Raw genomic sequence first — 15,637 nt, 5'->3', positions numbered from 1 at the left:
AACCTGTAATATCCCAATCTTTTATCATTTTTTATTTATGATGTTATTCTTTGGTTTGGGTGTTTAAGGAATATGGTTATTGGATATTCATTGTTTATTATGGTAAGGTATGGAAATGGATGGGTTCTTGTTGTGATGGTTTTTATGGATGATTTGATAATGTATTTTTTGGTAATGAATGGGTAGAATAGAAAGTTGATCTTGAGCTAAATATGAAATGGAAGTGCAGAAACCGTATGAAAAATGTAGCAGTAGTTGTGGTTTTAGAATAATGTTTTTGATAGGATCGATTAAAGTATCAAGAGTGTTTAGAAGGGGAGATTGAATAAACACTCACAATTAAAACTGATTTTTTCGAATTTTGAGTTCAGTTTGGTGACAAACTGATTCTCGGAATCTTGCTGGTCAATGACAATCAGTTAAACTAAAGTAGTTGCGGAAAGTAACTGACTAAAAGATAGAATACAAAACTGAAATAAAATACACAAGGATTGTTTCTGGATGTTCGGAGATTTCGATTACTCCTACGTCACCCCTTCTATCTCAAGAATAGGATTTCCACTAAAAGACTTTGATCGAATACAAGATTTGTACTGACCCACTTCAGTTTGGACTTATCACTGCCAAAAGCTGAAACTCTTAGTATTACAAAATGTTCGCAGTGTGTAACTGATCTTAGCACTATCGAATTTAATGATTATTACAAAGTGCTAGTGATCTCAAATTGTAGCCTTGACTGCTACGAAGAAACCAAGTAAGAGTGAGCTAGGATTTTGGCAGAGTAACATCAAGCTTTGAATAGAGTGATCTTCTTCTTATTCAGCTGTTCTTATCTCATATTTATAAGCTTCCCTTCCAACGGTAACTTGAGATATATTTGAATCTTTGTATCCGTTGATTGCCACTTCATTATTCCTTGGTCATTGTTTGCTTCATTTATTGTAATGCGGCGTCTTAACTGCTTTAGCCGAAATGCGTTGTTCTAAGCTGTATTGATTGAGGTGCAGCGTTTCATATTTAGTTACAGTATGTTATGTCTCTTTGTCAGTTTAATGTTCTTTCCCCAGACATGTTTAGTTGAAGGATGCTTAGCTTAAAAGCATACGACTGAATATATCAACTGATCGGTTTCCGACGGATCAGTTTTCTTTATTAGATCTGCTGATTTCAGTTGTTAAGTCCAGTTGCTGAATATAATTGCGCGTATCAGTTGGTTGATCAGTTTGTCAAACTCCAGAATTTAGAGTTTGGTTTTCAACAGTTTTGTATATTAATCCAATTGATGTGAGGCCACTTCCATTGGAAAGATAAGATATAAGGCCACTTCCAATTGATGTGAGGCCACTTCAAATTGATGTAGCAGCAGTTGTGATTTTTAGAATAATGTTTTGAGTTTTGTTCAAATCATTAAGGAAGATGAGCCAAAAGTGGCCCGAAGTGTGTCATGTGTATATCGTTGTTCTTGTACTGACACATGTTGGGAGAATGAGCATAACGTTTTACTCGGACCTTCAAATGACATGAGGCCAATTGAAGATGCAAGAAAAGACATAGGACTACAACTTTCATGTTGATCATATTTGCAAATTCGGAATTTAAAAATGAGTGTTTTGGCAGAATGTGGCGCGCATATGCACCAGATCTCGCGCCATTGCCCGCTGGGTGCTGAAGTTCTTAGTGTTTGGGCAGAACGGGGCGCACATATGCGCCAGAATTGGCGCGCATATGCGCCCAGCACAAGTTTTTAATAAAAAAAAAACCTTTTTTGATGGTAATGAAGGGCTTACTTATGTTGTGTCTAGATGCTTCCACACACTTCATTCTCCTCCCTTCTCCTTTGATAGATCAAAGCCCTTTCTCCTTCAAGTTTTATCTCCAAATTTCTCCACTTCAAGTTCAAAAATTTTAGTATATTTATTAGCTTCTCCTACTAAGTTTTCAAGCTCCATGGTAAGGATTTAATCGTTTGAGTTTAGAAGGGTTTGAGAAGATGAAGGTTTGAGTTGGTTTGGTTGATTCATATGATTATTGGTGATGATTGATGGTTGATTACATGTATTATCTTGTAGGCATTTCTTCAAAGTTATCATAGCAACCACTTGCTTGTTGGATTGTAAGTAGAGGCATATATATATATATATATATATATATATATATATATATATATATATATATATATATATATATATATATGTATGTATATATATATATGTATGTATATATATATGTGTGTGTGTGTGTGTGTGTACAAAATCAATTTTGATTGATGTCTAGCTTCTTTCATTGTATGTTCTTGATATAATTATTGTTATGTATTCATTGATCAAATAATACCATTGAATTTATTGATAAAGGAGCTAGTAATCCATTGTCCCTACCGTATGTTTGTTCAATTGCCTCAATGAAATCCCTATGGTTAAAGTAAAGAATTGATAGTATTTACATATATGTCATTGGCCAATTTCATGATGAATGTGTATATCTCACAGTTTTGATATTTATATCAAAGAGATACTTAATACATGATCACAGGTCACAGAACTATCAATTCATTTCTTTAATTCATGCCAAGTGATACCATCTATATTACATTGATATCTATTGTTCATTGAAGATGGTATTTTATAGTTTGAATTGACATAGCCATGTTATTCAAGCCAAACCTATGTATATGTATTTGTTATTTATAGCTTTCTACTTACTCAGTTTTATCTCATTCCAGTAATGTCATATGATGCAGGTGACAAGAAAGAATGAAATTGATTATCCAACGTGGAAAACGTCATGTGGCAAGTTGAAGAGAAAACTTTTGTCATGTAAACATTATTTTGGTGAACATTAGGAATTTTAAATATCATGTATTTTTTTAAATGAACCGAGGAAAAATTTATGGTGGCTTTTGAAAATATGTTGATGCTGGTTTTGTAAATGGTTATGGATAAAGGTTTTTGGTAATGTTTATTATGCAAATAGTATTTTATGCTTTCCCTTTAAAATTTAATGCTTCCGCGCATATTATTTCTTTAAATTTAATTGTCATGAGAGTGGGGTGTCTCACAACCGAGATTCTACCCAAGCGCACCACCCGCGCCCAATCTTCCTTCACGCGATCGGCCGACTTCCTGGTTGGTTCCAGCGGTGGTTGAGCCTTCCCGGGCCGTGTCTCATACCGACCAGGGTCTGGTCCATGGCTTGGTTCAGCCCTTGCACCACCGGCTCCACCCCGCACCCGATCTACAATCAAAACGAGCCAACCCTTCGACACAACGCCCCTCGGCCCTTAGCTTAACACTCCTACCTCGACTCCAGCCTTATGACAACACTATACCACTATGTACAACCCCTTAGCATCAACAACTCGGCAGCCCATTGCAACAATTCATGAAAACGTGAGCATGAGTCAAAAACAATAAAAAGTTTCATGTCAAACTTGTAGCAAAATGCAACCTCAAGGTAGATCATCAAATTTTCGAGCAAATACATAAAATACGACATAATATTGGAGTGAATGAAGAGAAAAGGAAGATAGATGTGTGACTTAACATTTATATGATCAAAAGCTTGAATATCTATGCTGGGGACGTGAATCGGAGAGGCGGGAAGAAGTTTTCTTGAAGAAACAACAATGGTCGAGACCTAGCTGATATTTGCTACTGAAAAAATGATGGAAGGGGCTGCTAGAAGTGGGGTGGGCGGCCGAGTGCTTTAGGTTTAGGGTTAGGATTAGTTTAGGGTATATCTAAGTGTTAAAACAATGCACTAATGGGCCGAAAATAAGGATTAAGGGATAAAAAAAATTTTGAGCTCATTAAGCATTAATTAAACAAACCCAATAAGCCCAAAAGTACTGACAAAAAATATTTTGTTTATGTATGTTTTTGAAAATATTGTCCGAACCATCAAAAGTTCTTCGCTTTGCTAAAATTTTCGTAACGGTTAAAATACGACTAGACGAGTAAAAATACATACTAAGACCATTTTTTTCGGAAAAAAAAACCCTTAAAAACATGTCATATTAATTAATTAAATCAATCATTCAATAAAAGTATTTTTCTTGAAATTCCCCGGTCTCTGTCACTCGTTCGAGCGCGAAATGCAACTTAGAACCCTATTACATGAAACTTGAAAATAAATCATGAAATAAACTCTAATCATGCAATAATCATGCATTAATGCATAAAAATCATTAAACACATATTTTAAATAAAACCTTAGATTGCATATATCCAGGTTACGTAGTTCGAATTTCTAGACCTTACAGCTAAAATATACAAAAAATTTAGACTCATTCCCTCGTATACGGTACCAAAATCAAATTTCAACGCACTTGTATCATCCAACTCACCTAGTCATTAAGACAATATCTACAAAAACAATAAGATCGTTTTAAAATAAATCGAAATTTGTATATGATCATCTGACAAATTCTCCAAATATTTCTGTATGTTTTAAATTTGAGCTCAAATGATATAATTAAAGCATGTGGAAGATCTATTTAAGAGGATATATGAAGATTGTTATTGTGGCCGGTCTTTTAACTTCCGATTTCTTTTTTCACCATAATTTCTTGAAATTTAATACATCAATTAATTTTATATTGTAACAAAGCCAAACTTCCTTAATCCATTGCATGAAGCTTGGCCTTTAAATCCTTTATAAACTGATCGAAATTTATATCCGAAGATCCACCATTTTCAATTGCATTCCACAAAATGTCTCTCATTTTTCTTGCCTCCGTCCTCAAGCCCTCCGAAGTAGACGCACTCATCAATTTTCTTATATTCTCTGCTATGCCCTCTCGATTTATTGGTACCCCGTCACTAAGGTCAATCCCAATCTTCCAAACATCAACCACCAATCTCCGATTCGTAGGTTGATCATACGATAACGGATAACAAATCATCGGAACCCGACACCATATGCTTTCCTGGATAGAATTCCAACCACAATGGGTCAAGAACCCTCCAATGCACGGATTTGAAAGAACCTCCATTTGATTACACCATGGAACAATGAGCCCTTTATCCTTCATTTTATCCTCGAATCCATTTGGCAAAGCATCTGTCATCCCCCCTCGAACAATCCATATGAAATTTACTTCACTGAGTAAAATGCCGTGAGCTATTTCTTGAATTACCAGTTTACTAACCTCAACCAGGCTGCCGAATGAGATGTATAAAACCGAGCCAGGCGGCTTAGAGTCGAGCCATTGGGTGCAGTCTGAGTCAGACCAGAGATTCAGGCACTTAATAGGATTAGTTTTGCCAAGATTTTGGGAGAAACTAATGGGCCCAATCGCATAATTCGACTGGTTTTTATTTAGAGCTGATAGTGTTGCCGGTTCAAGTTCGTAGATTGTGTTGTGCAAAATGAAATCTGCCTTCTTTACTCCTTCAAATGAGTTGATGACAATTTTGGGCGAAACGGTGGCCATTTCTGCTTCTTTTAGATATGGCATCAAGTCCCTAGTGTTGATTGATTCGATTCCAGGTATGTAGTTTATTTCCTCCTCCATATTATCTGACAGAATAAAGAAAATAAATTAAGAAAAAATTGCAATAAAGGTCCACAGAGTATTCTCTATGCTAAAATTAAGTTTGTCTTTAGTTGTCATTGATATCAGTTTTTTTTTTAAATTTTGTATTTTCCAATTCTTAATTTTATTTTTAATAAAAGTACTGATAATATTGATAACACAATGCACACATCACAAACATTTATTGCTGCATATTATTTTTGAAATAAGATGAATGACATGTGATATCCAGTACTCTATCTGTTGTGGTCTTGTTATGACTAAATTATATATCATATATAAAATGTCATATAAAGTTTCAGCAAACTCTTTAGACACTCAATCATCAATTATCTGTTATCTATTTTTTCAGATATTCAAAGCTTTGCGGAAAAGATCTTTTCAGAGATCATCTATGTTCAAAATTTACTCACATCTGTTTCAAAGTGTATATTGTATTTTGTGTAAAGTTTTGTAATTAACACAAAGAGTCTTTATGTTCAAGAATTCTTTTTGAAGTTTTGAGAAGTCGTTGCTAAGAGTTCCAGTAAGAAATGTGTAAGTCCTATAGAAGTGGTAGTTTATGATATTTGTAAAAACTAAGGTCTTTTAGATCTTAATAAGTGGTATAAGAGAGGGTTTTCTCGACATCTAAACCCACCTATATCAGTGACAACATTCAACAAGATTTATATGTTCAAATTTTCTAAGAATGATCATATTTTACTTGTGCAAATTTATGTTGATGATATTATATTTGGGTCAACTAACCCCAAATTGTGTAAGAAGTTTGCCAAGTTAATGCAGGACAAATTCGAGATGAGCACAATGGGTGAACTGATATTTTTCCTCGGTTTGCAAGTGAAACAACTGGATACTGGTATTTTTATCAGTCAGACCAAATACATGAAGGAATTATTCAAGAAATTTGACATGGAAACATGTTCAGCTGCAAGCACTCCCATGAGTTCATCAGTTAAACTGGACAATGATCAAAAGGGAATATCAGTTGAGACGTCACTCTACAGAGGTTTAATAGGTTCATTATTGTACCAAACTGCTAGTCGTCCTGATATTGTGTTTGCTGTTTGCATGTGTGTTAGATTTCAAGCAAATCCTAAGTAATTGCATTTTACTGTTGCCAAAAGAATTTTAAAATATTTAAAAGGCACTCAAAATGTGGGATTATGGTACGCTAAAGACTCTTCTTTCAATTTAGTTGGATATTCAGATGCAGATTATGCAGGATGTAAGCTAGATCGTAAAAGCACCAATGGATCATGTCAGTTTATAGGAGACAGACTGATCTCTTGGTTCAGCAAGAAACAAACATCCATAGCCACTTCCACAATTGAAGCAGAATACCTTGCTGCTGGAAGCTGCTATGCCCAACTACTCTTGATTCAGCAACAACTGAAAGATTATGGAGTTGATGCTAAAGTTTCTCTCATATTTTGTGACAATACGAGCACGATTGCAATAACTTATAATCCAGTTCTTCACTCAAGGATCAAGCACACTGATGTCAGACATCACTTCATCAGAGATAATGCTCTGAAAAAACCTATTAGGCTAGAATATGTGTCAACTGAACAACAAGCTGCTGACATCTTCACAAAGCCATTGGCTGAGACTAAGTTTTCTCACATTCGCAATATACATGGTTTAATTGATTTATCTTCAGTTTTATTGTTGCTTTGTCAGTTGATGTTCATTCAGTTTGTCATTTATTATTTAAATGTTTATCAACTGATATCAGTTACTCATTCATCAGTTCACTTGTTCAGTTCTTTAACTGTGTGACTACTGACGTCAGTTGGTCATATATCAGTTATGATATTTAGTTCGTTCTGGGATGGTCCATGGCTCGTTGGTAGTAGGGCTAGGCTTGTATCGAATTCTTGATGGTAAGCTAGGTCGCGTTTGGGTGAGTTCGAGTGATCCCGAGCGCAAGGGCTGTAGAAGTGGGTTAGGTTGGCCCAGTCAGGTGTACGTGGGTCTTAGCGTGGTCCTAATGTGGGTGGCTAAAAATTGGCTAAAAACTTGTTGTTTAGGGTCTGATAGGGTGTGAGTAAGTTGTGGTTTAAGTTTGGGATACTTCGGTTAAGTTTCGGGTTAATTCGGATTAAAACCGGACCTCAGTCTAAGTTTTAAAACGAATTATAGAATTTAATGCATGGGCTCGAGTTTACATCTAGTAAATGATTATAAGTATGTTTTAAGGTGTTTTGAGATGTTTGGATGGATTTGTGTCGAAATTTTAATGTACAGGGGTAAAATGGTCAATTAGGGTTTTTAGAAGCAAAATGGTCATTTTGCACTGGGTCGAGTTAGCAATCCTAGCAGTGCCCTGACATCCGCAAATGAACGTTTAAAATGTATATGTTAAACATGAATATAAATTTTTATGTAAATACGAGAAACTACATTGCATGCTTGGTTTTAAGAAAATGTATGTATATGCATGAATTTTACAAGTGTTGAATATGAGGACATGTTTTCGAAGGAAGTGAGTTGGTTGTTACTAATACGAACACGAACACGAACATGTAAGGTTAAGGCTCAGTGGACGGGTAAAACTGTCGTCGATGTCCCCGCCGCCTGGTATTGCGGTTTTACGTAGTTGGGTTCATCGACTTAGAGCTGAAACGAATGTCACTAACTAATTATCTGAATTCAATCCAGAAAATGAACACGTATATGTTGATATGTTAGGACATGATTTGATATGACTCGACTCATTTACGCTCTAGTTTATGTTTTTAAGCTTCTTGAAACTTATTTTAATTACAGTACTTTTCATTGTCGCGTGATATGTATACGTACTTGTTATAACTGTTCTGGTGTGTTGAATATTTAGACTCACTAGGTGTGATTGAGCAGGTGAACAGTTTGTTGATGAGGAGACTAGAGGTTCCGAGGACTGAGTGAGTCTACGTGTTTATAAAGTTTGAGTGGTGATACAGTAGAGGTTTTGTTTAGTTTATCATATTCTCGTGCATGATTATGTTTTTGATATGGTTGTATTAATATTTAAGATTGCTGTTATTGTTTTGTTTTCGTTTGGTTGTAAGTTAATTAAGTTATTTAGTTTACGCTGTTTAGTTGTTCTTATTAAGTTTTAATTTTGCATGCTTATTAGTTTGTTTAGTAGGGGTTCGGGTAAAGGCGCTACAAGGAATTTATTCGAACTAAGCTTGGTAAACTTTTGTTAGATTGAAGCTAAAACAAGATATAAAACAAAATGTCATGGTTCTATAATAGTAGCGACTGAGAAACTGCTGAAAGTGGTACATGTCACCACTCAGCAACTGAGTCTACGTGTTTATAAAATTTGAATAATCATCTAAAAACGCAAATGAGACTGTGTTAGGAACCAATTCTACAAACAGATTTTTGACCCGACGTCACTCATAGCAAAAATTATTTTCATATCAAAGATATTATTTTTTATTACAAATATAAATTGGGTCGATGTGTTTCATGAATACAAATATATGAAATCGTTTAACAAGAAATCTACTCATTTATTTTATGTTTATTATTACTATTTGAAATAAATTAAGTATATCTATTATTTAATGTTAATAAAATTATTATACGAATTAATATTTAATAAAATAATAATTTATGGAATAAAAAATTAGTGTAAATAAATATGAAATATTTTAAAAATATTTTTTTATAGTTTGTGGAGAATATATTTTATGTAGTAAAGAAATAATGTTATTTTAAAATTGAAATTGCACAAAAATAGTGGAATATGTTGAAAATAATCTTAGTAATATTATGAACTTAGACATAATTACTCCAATGATATAGACTTGATTTTTTAATTTTTTTTCTTAGTTCATGTTTTACATTGAGTAGCATTTTTTGTTTTTTTAATAATATATATTGTTATTAATTGATTTTTAAAAAATATAATTATTTTTTGAAAAATAAAATATAAATAAAATCAATGTAATAAAAAAGGATAAGCGGACTTATAGACTTAGACGGTCGTTGTTTTTTTATTTATCTAAATATTGAATTTTTCTTGTCTATTAAATTAATATTCTATTTTATATATAAAAAAAAAAAAAATAGTCGGTTGAGTCGAAGACGACACATTCCGTTGTAAATTTCCATGGAAACGAGGGCAGAAGAGTACCTTTACATGGAAAATGACCATTTTCTCGTAGAAGCTCAAAGTGATAATTCAAAGAGAACACCAAAGCTGGTTGAGTCCAAAACGACACATTCACCAAATTATACTTCTTGGCTATGGTTGCCGGCCATGAATACAAAGTGTCCGCGACCAAGAACGTGGCCAAGGACGGATTAGATTCGATCATCTTCCCGACAAACTCGTCGACTCGAGCGGGGAAATCTCGCAGTACAGATTCCATGTACTCCTCCTCGTGCCGGAATCGATCGAATTCGACAGGAAAGCCATCGCTTATTGTCGTGTAACGTATATCAAGACCTGACTCACATGCCTCAGGAAATAAGTTGAATTCGTTTATTTTGTGTGATTGGGATAACTTGTGATGAACGAATTCGTTGTGGACAAAAGTGACAGATAATCCCTTGGAACCTAACTTGAGAGCAAGATTCACAAATGGAGTGATATGGCCTTGGTAATGAAGAGAGATCATGATGGCATGAGGCCTCTTTTGCATCTTCTCAGTTGCCATTTTCGACTTCTTGATCCTTCGTCTTCCAAGGAATATTTATATATTAGATGGAAAATTGAATGTTTGGTCTTTCATATATGTGCGGCTGACGTTTTCTTTTATCTTGTCTTTATCTAAACTTTGAATGTTATTAGTTTGTGTATTTATATTTTATTTATTCAAAAGGACGATTTAGTTTGTTCAAACCCTTCGTAATTGACTCGGAGGTAGCACATGTCTGGTTAGAAATCCGGGATTAACGGTGCAGAGTGGACAACAATTCATTTTGATAAGGATTTATTATTGAGGCTTAAGTTGTCCGATATTTGCATCTATTTTGATTTTTATTTGGCGGTTCAAAGAGTAATCCATCTAATGATGATCAAGGACTTGATGAAGTTCTTCGAGCTCTCATTGCGCCACCGTCTTTCCTTGTATGAGAAGATCAGTTAATAAACCGACACATTATCTAGCCAGTCATGCCATTTGCACGGACTTTAACGGTATAGGGTCAAAACCAATACAGCGAGATAGTCGAGTCGGGTCGGGAACTCTGCCGGGTAAGCTATCAAAAAATATTGAAGGAAATATGAGTTAGACGCTGGATCTGGAGTGTGACTCCTCGAATACTCTAGAGGATCTGCGAGCAAGAAAGATAACCACGTGAATGGGCGTCGGAAGGGTGTCCGGCGTGGCCACTCCGATGCTTAAGTCAGTAGGGTACTCAAGCAAGAAACCAATGTAGCCAAGTGATGGCTGTGATGATTGGTGTGTAGTAAATGAGAGTATTAAATGTTAATTAATGTCTGAGTTGATGATAAATGCGAATAAGAAACCTGATATTTATAGTAGAGGAAGCCATGATGACCTCATTTTTTGTGTGTGGGCATTAAATATAGTAGGAGTGGCTGATTGTACCCTATTATTCTGACATGTCAAATCATATGCTAGTCACATCTCATCTGTCCTGTCAACCATTAATATTAACCAGGGATAGGCCGGCTATCTATCAAGTCAACGTCATTAAATGCTCCCCCCGCATCGAGGTGACAGAGGAGAAAACTTCCCGGGTAATCTTGCCAGAACTCGGGCGTCACATCCTAGGCGACCCAAAACCCAGGATATGAGTGTTTGTTGCCATATTCAATTTTGAAAATATTCTGCCCTGACCCGGGCACTGCTCATGGGCATGCCCCATGACCCGAGAGATCTGGGATCCACCAATGACCCAGGACATATCGGGGCATCACCACTCCCTCCTTAAATAGTCGGGCTAGAGTCTACTCGCTGTCCCGATTGGTCCCACGTGCCCGGTCAGGAAAGTCATTTTAACACGCTTCCTAGACGGACTGTACTGTACTGATACTTGTACGTCGTTGAGACATATCTTATACTGCAACCTTATCCAAAGCGTTTTATGTTCTCGAGGATGATTTATCGTAATATTTCGATATCTGTGCACGTCTTTTCAACTGTGGGGTACAACTTCCAACACTCCTCTTAACCGTCCACGTATTAAGAGATCAACGGCTGTGGTTAACCCCTCACTCCTATATATAATAGCACCTTTTCTCTAAAATTCCATCAGTCAGCTTACTATTCGAAGAATCAAATGGCGAGTTCAAGCAACCCGAAGGCTCTTGTCACGGAGGAAGTTTCGCATGAATATTCGAGAAGAGAAAAGCTGAGATGGAAGATGAAGTGTTCCAAAAGATTATTCGCTACTGGGAAAAGCTCCAGAGATTACAACTTCTTTACGAAGCTGGGGAAGCTAATGCTTCTAGACTGGTGGTAAAGATGAAGAAGTACCGGGATCGCCTGAATGTGACCGAGAGGGTGAACATTTTCGAAGGCGACTATGTATACCAACTGATGCTGTTCAAGGAGAGGAAGGTCTTATCGAACGTCACGGGCTCCTATAGCTTCCTCAAGACGTCCACCAGTGAGTTAAGAAAGTGGAGGACCATGCAGACACTTTTTGTAGAGGTAGAATACTTTAATGTGATCCGCAGAAACGCACTTAAATAAATAAAATTCGTATTCTATTCATCTCTGTTCTTTACTTTTTTGGGGCCCGGGTTTAATTTCCACCATTGAGTGCACATTATTAATTTGAATAAGATACCTGACTAATAATGGAGAAATGATTGATTAAAAGGCTGGCTCTTAATATACCGGGCTTAGAACATCATGCCGGGCCTTCATACTTCTCAAGAGGGTGATGAGATGTCAGGGCTTTTAACCTTCCGAACCATAGTGCTGTCATAATTATGCGTGAATCATCATTAAATCTTGGCTGAGAAAACTTCTCATATTCTGAGACGCTTCAATAACCGCACACGCCCTTTTGCCTACCTGATGCAACTTCCGAGGCATTTACTGATCGTCCACGTGTATGTATATTAGTGGTCTTGATGAAGTCTCTCTCCAAATAAATGACAGTATGCTTTGATTAGCTCGAGGCCCTTCGAATTTCCTCATATTAAACGTCTTCCCCCCTCTATAAATAAACCTGTGGACAAAATGCATCGGCATTAGCAGAACAATGTCGAGCTCCAGCGATTCTAGTACCTGCAGCAGTGCCGTCTCCTCCATTGGTGCGCAGAGTCAGATATCGGCTGAGTTGCGCCCGTATGTGGAGAATTTTAAGAAGACTGTTGATGAATATATCTTGGCCAAGGTCATATGTACTTGGCATAAACTTCAATTCATCGGCCTCCTACACCTGAACGGTGCAGTCCTCACCCGTTCTCAAAGGTTGGTAATGAGTAAATACAGACGTGAGCTAGGGGTAGCTCGAATCGCAGATTTGTTGACCGACCAGAACCTGCTACATGCCATGTTATGGAAGGAATGTCATCATTTGAACAAAATTTCAAATACCGAGTTCTTCACCAACCTTCATATCCAGGAAGTTACCGACTGGATGGATGAATGGAAAGGCCGGGTGGCCTCTGAAATATCTGTAATACGACGCCGACCATTTCCTTAATAAAATTCTTTTTAATGCTTCTTGTGTTCTTTTGATTTTCTGCAAATGGATTAACACGAACAGACCTGACAATAATTAATAACCGACAAGTGAAAATATAGGTTTACAACTTAATATAGGCTGCCGAGGCCTCATATTCCCGGGCCATCAAATAAGATTCTAGAGGCTTAATCTCTCCCGGGCTTATGGATAGAATGCCGGGTCTTCATGCGTTCCGGGTTTGAAATTTATTTTTTTTTTGTGTTCCCCGGGTTATCCACGTGTATTCATAATGAAAATCTTCCAGATGAAGTGTTGTCAGAGTCTGTATATACTTCAAGCAAATTAATCATGGCGCCTCGATTCCAGCACCTGTCTTTTAAATTTCCCGCCTAATCATGCCGCTCGATTCCCAAGGCTAATCTAGCCCGTCCAATCAATTTCGGATCAACGGTATAGATTTCCTTTTTCCCCTATATATAGCAGTTCATCGGTTTCCCCAAAAATCACTTGCAAATTCATTTCGTAGCGAAGCTCTGTCAAATTCTTCTTTCGGGCCTCTCCGTTACGTAGATCTCTCCGGAAACCTCTCCGGCTACCAACCACCATTTTCGCTTCTTTTCAGTAAGTTCTTCTTTTCTCGCGTCTTATTTACCCCTTTTCCATCATGTCCAACTCTACCTCTTCTACTTCCGGTAAGAATGTTAGAGGTCGATCGGAGGACAATTCCCCTACCCCTTCCGAACAATCTGTTCAAATTCCAAGAGGTGTTCCTACTGTTTCTTCTCGACCCCTTCCCCAGAAGGCTGCTAAAGCGTCTTCCTCCCGACCCCTGGGCTCCCCGAGTAAGGGGAAAGAGAAAATAACAGGGCCCTTTTGGTTTTCCACGGTGACCTCTACCCTCCGCCCGAGTAGTTTAGGAGAAATCCGGTCTCTGGGAGCCATTCCCTCTTCTTATGACATCAGGATTCCCGGACCGAACGATCACCCCGATACCCCTCCCCCTGGGTACCATGCTTTCTTCATTGAGCAGCTTAAGAGTGGTCTCCGCTTCCCGGTGCATCACTTCTTTGAGGGAGTTGCTCGATTTTTTAATCTCCGTCTTAATCATCTTCATCCCAATGCTTTCCGTATTATGGCAGCTACCTTTGTCTTGTTCCGCATGAAACTTATTCCCATTAACTACTCCATCTTCAATTATATTTATTCTTGCCGATTCAATGATGGGGTTTTCTCTTTTATGGCCCGGATGCATTACCGGTTTTTAACCGACATCCCTTCTTCCTTGAAGGGGTCGAAAACAAAATTTTTCTTTGTTCGATTTCCGACTCTCCCGACCTACGCCTTGGGATTTCTGTCTTCCATGCCCAAACAACCTGAGCTTCCCCGAGATTTCAAGCTTCTCCCCCCTTTCACCCATGCTTGGGACGCTTTGGGAAAGCAATCCTTCCTATCCTCAGTGCTGATTGGGTCGAATAATTTGGCTTACTATGGGATCGGGTCCCGGCCTGAAGACCCTGTAGATCAGATCATTGATGAGTTTGATCAACCTGGGTCACAGGCGGGTAAACTGCTTTTCTCAGTTTTCTTATTCTTTCCGTAAATTCATTTTTCTGATTCACTCTATCTATGGTGTAGCTGAAGAAGTTATGATCAGAGCGAGCTTTCAAGAGGCTGCCGCTAAGAGGAAAGCGGAGCAAAAGAAAATTAGGGCAGAGAACAGGGCTAGGGAGGCCCAAGAACAGGAGGAACGCCGAGCCAGGGAAATAGCTGAGGCTCAGGAAGCGGAAGAACGCAGAGCCAGGGAGGCAGTTGAGGCCTGGGAAGCAGAGCTTAAGGCGCGAGAGGAAGCTGTTCCTCCTCGCGAGGGACCTCTCTCCTCGGGCATGGAGGAAGACCCGACCCCTCTGAATCCTCGCAAGAGGAGAACCACGACGGGGCCAGGGGTGGAGACAATAGTGGTGGAAGATGAGCTCGAGGAGGTGACTCACTCCCCTTCCTTTGCTGGTTCCTCTGCAGGTGCTTCTATTGAGAGGCCTTTGGTTCTCCCCAATATTTTTGGGGATACTATCAGTTCAGATTTAGTAAGGATGATTCGAGGCCTCCTTCGTCCTGATGAAGTAGCGCACCTCCAGGGAGTTCAGCCCAACATGCTTCTAAGTTAAGGAGCATCCCGGACCTTCTCTGTAAGTCTAATATTTTGGCTTTTCCCTTTGGCACAAGCCTTCCTGACTTCTTTCATCTCCACGGCTTGCAGATGTTAATACATGGGTATGAACGGGTGGCTAAGGTGGCAAAGGGAGCTCATGCCCAAACCAAGGCCGTTAAGGAGACGCATGGCAAACTCCAGGAGGAAATTGGTCGGATTAAAGAAATCCATGAAAATGTTCTTGCCCGGGAGAGGGCCAGTTTGGCAGCAGCAAATGGACCTGATCCGGGCTGAACTATCTGATGCCCGGGCAGAGGTGCAGACGGCTAGGGCAGAGGCGGAAT

At 38.1% G+C, this 15,637-nt stretch overlaps 1 protein-coding gene across 1 annotated transcript; it reads right to left on the bottom strand.

Moving 5' to 3' along the window:
• Nucleotides 1–4,469: 4,469 nt before the first annotated feature.
• On the bottom strand, nucleotides 4,470–10,301 carry LOC140837257 (UDP-glycosyltransferase 86A1-like). Its single transcript, XM_073203352.1, has 2 exons — nucleotides 9,669–10,301; nucleotides 4,470–5,520 (listed from the first exon to the last, which is right to left on the bottom strand). The coding sequence occupies exons 1-2, from the start codon at nucleotides 10,192–10,194 to the stop codon at nucleotides 4,619–4,621; spliced, it is 1,428 nt and encodes a 475-aa protein (XP_073059453.1). The 5' UTR covers nucleotides 10,195–10,301; the 3' UTR covers nucleotides 4,470–4,618.
• Nucleotides 10,302–15,637: the final 5,336 nt, after the last annotated feature.

Source organism: Primulina eburnea, chromosome 7 (genome assembly GCF_022965805.1).
Source record: "Primulina eburnea isolate SZY01 chromosome 7, ASM2296580v1, whole genome shotgun sequence".
Taxonomy (NCBI): domain Eukaryota; kingdom Viridiplantae; phylum Streptophyta; class Magnoliopsida; order Lamiales; family Gesneriaceae; genus Primulina; species Primulina eburnea.
The sequence above is the reverse complement of the archived record's forward strand: the minus strand, read 5'-3'. Positions and strand labels throughout refer to the sequence as shown.

Coding starts and splice junctions, on each gene's coding strand:
- LOC140837257 (XM_073203352.1), bottom strand. CDS start 10,194: ATGGCAACTGAGAAGATGCAAAAGAGGCCTCATGCCATCATGATCTCT. Junction 5,521..9,668: donor TGGTCATTTTCCATGTAAAG/GTACTCTTCTGC, acceptor TTATTCTGTCAG/ATAATATGGAGGAGGAAATA.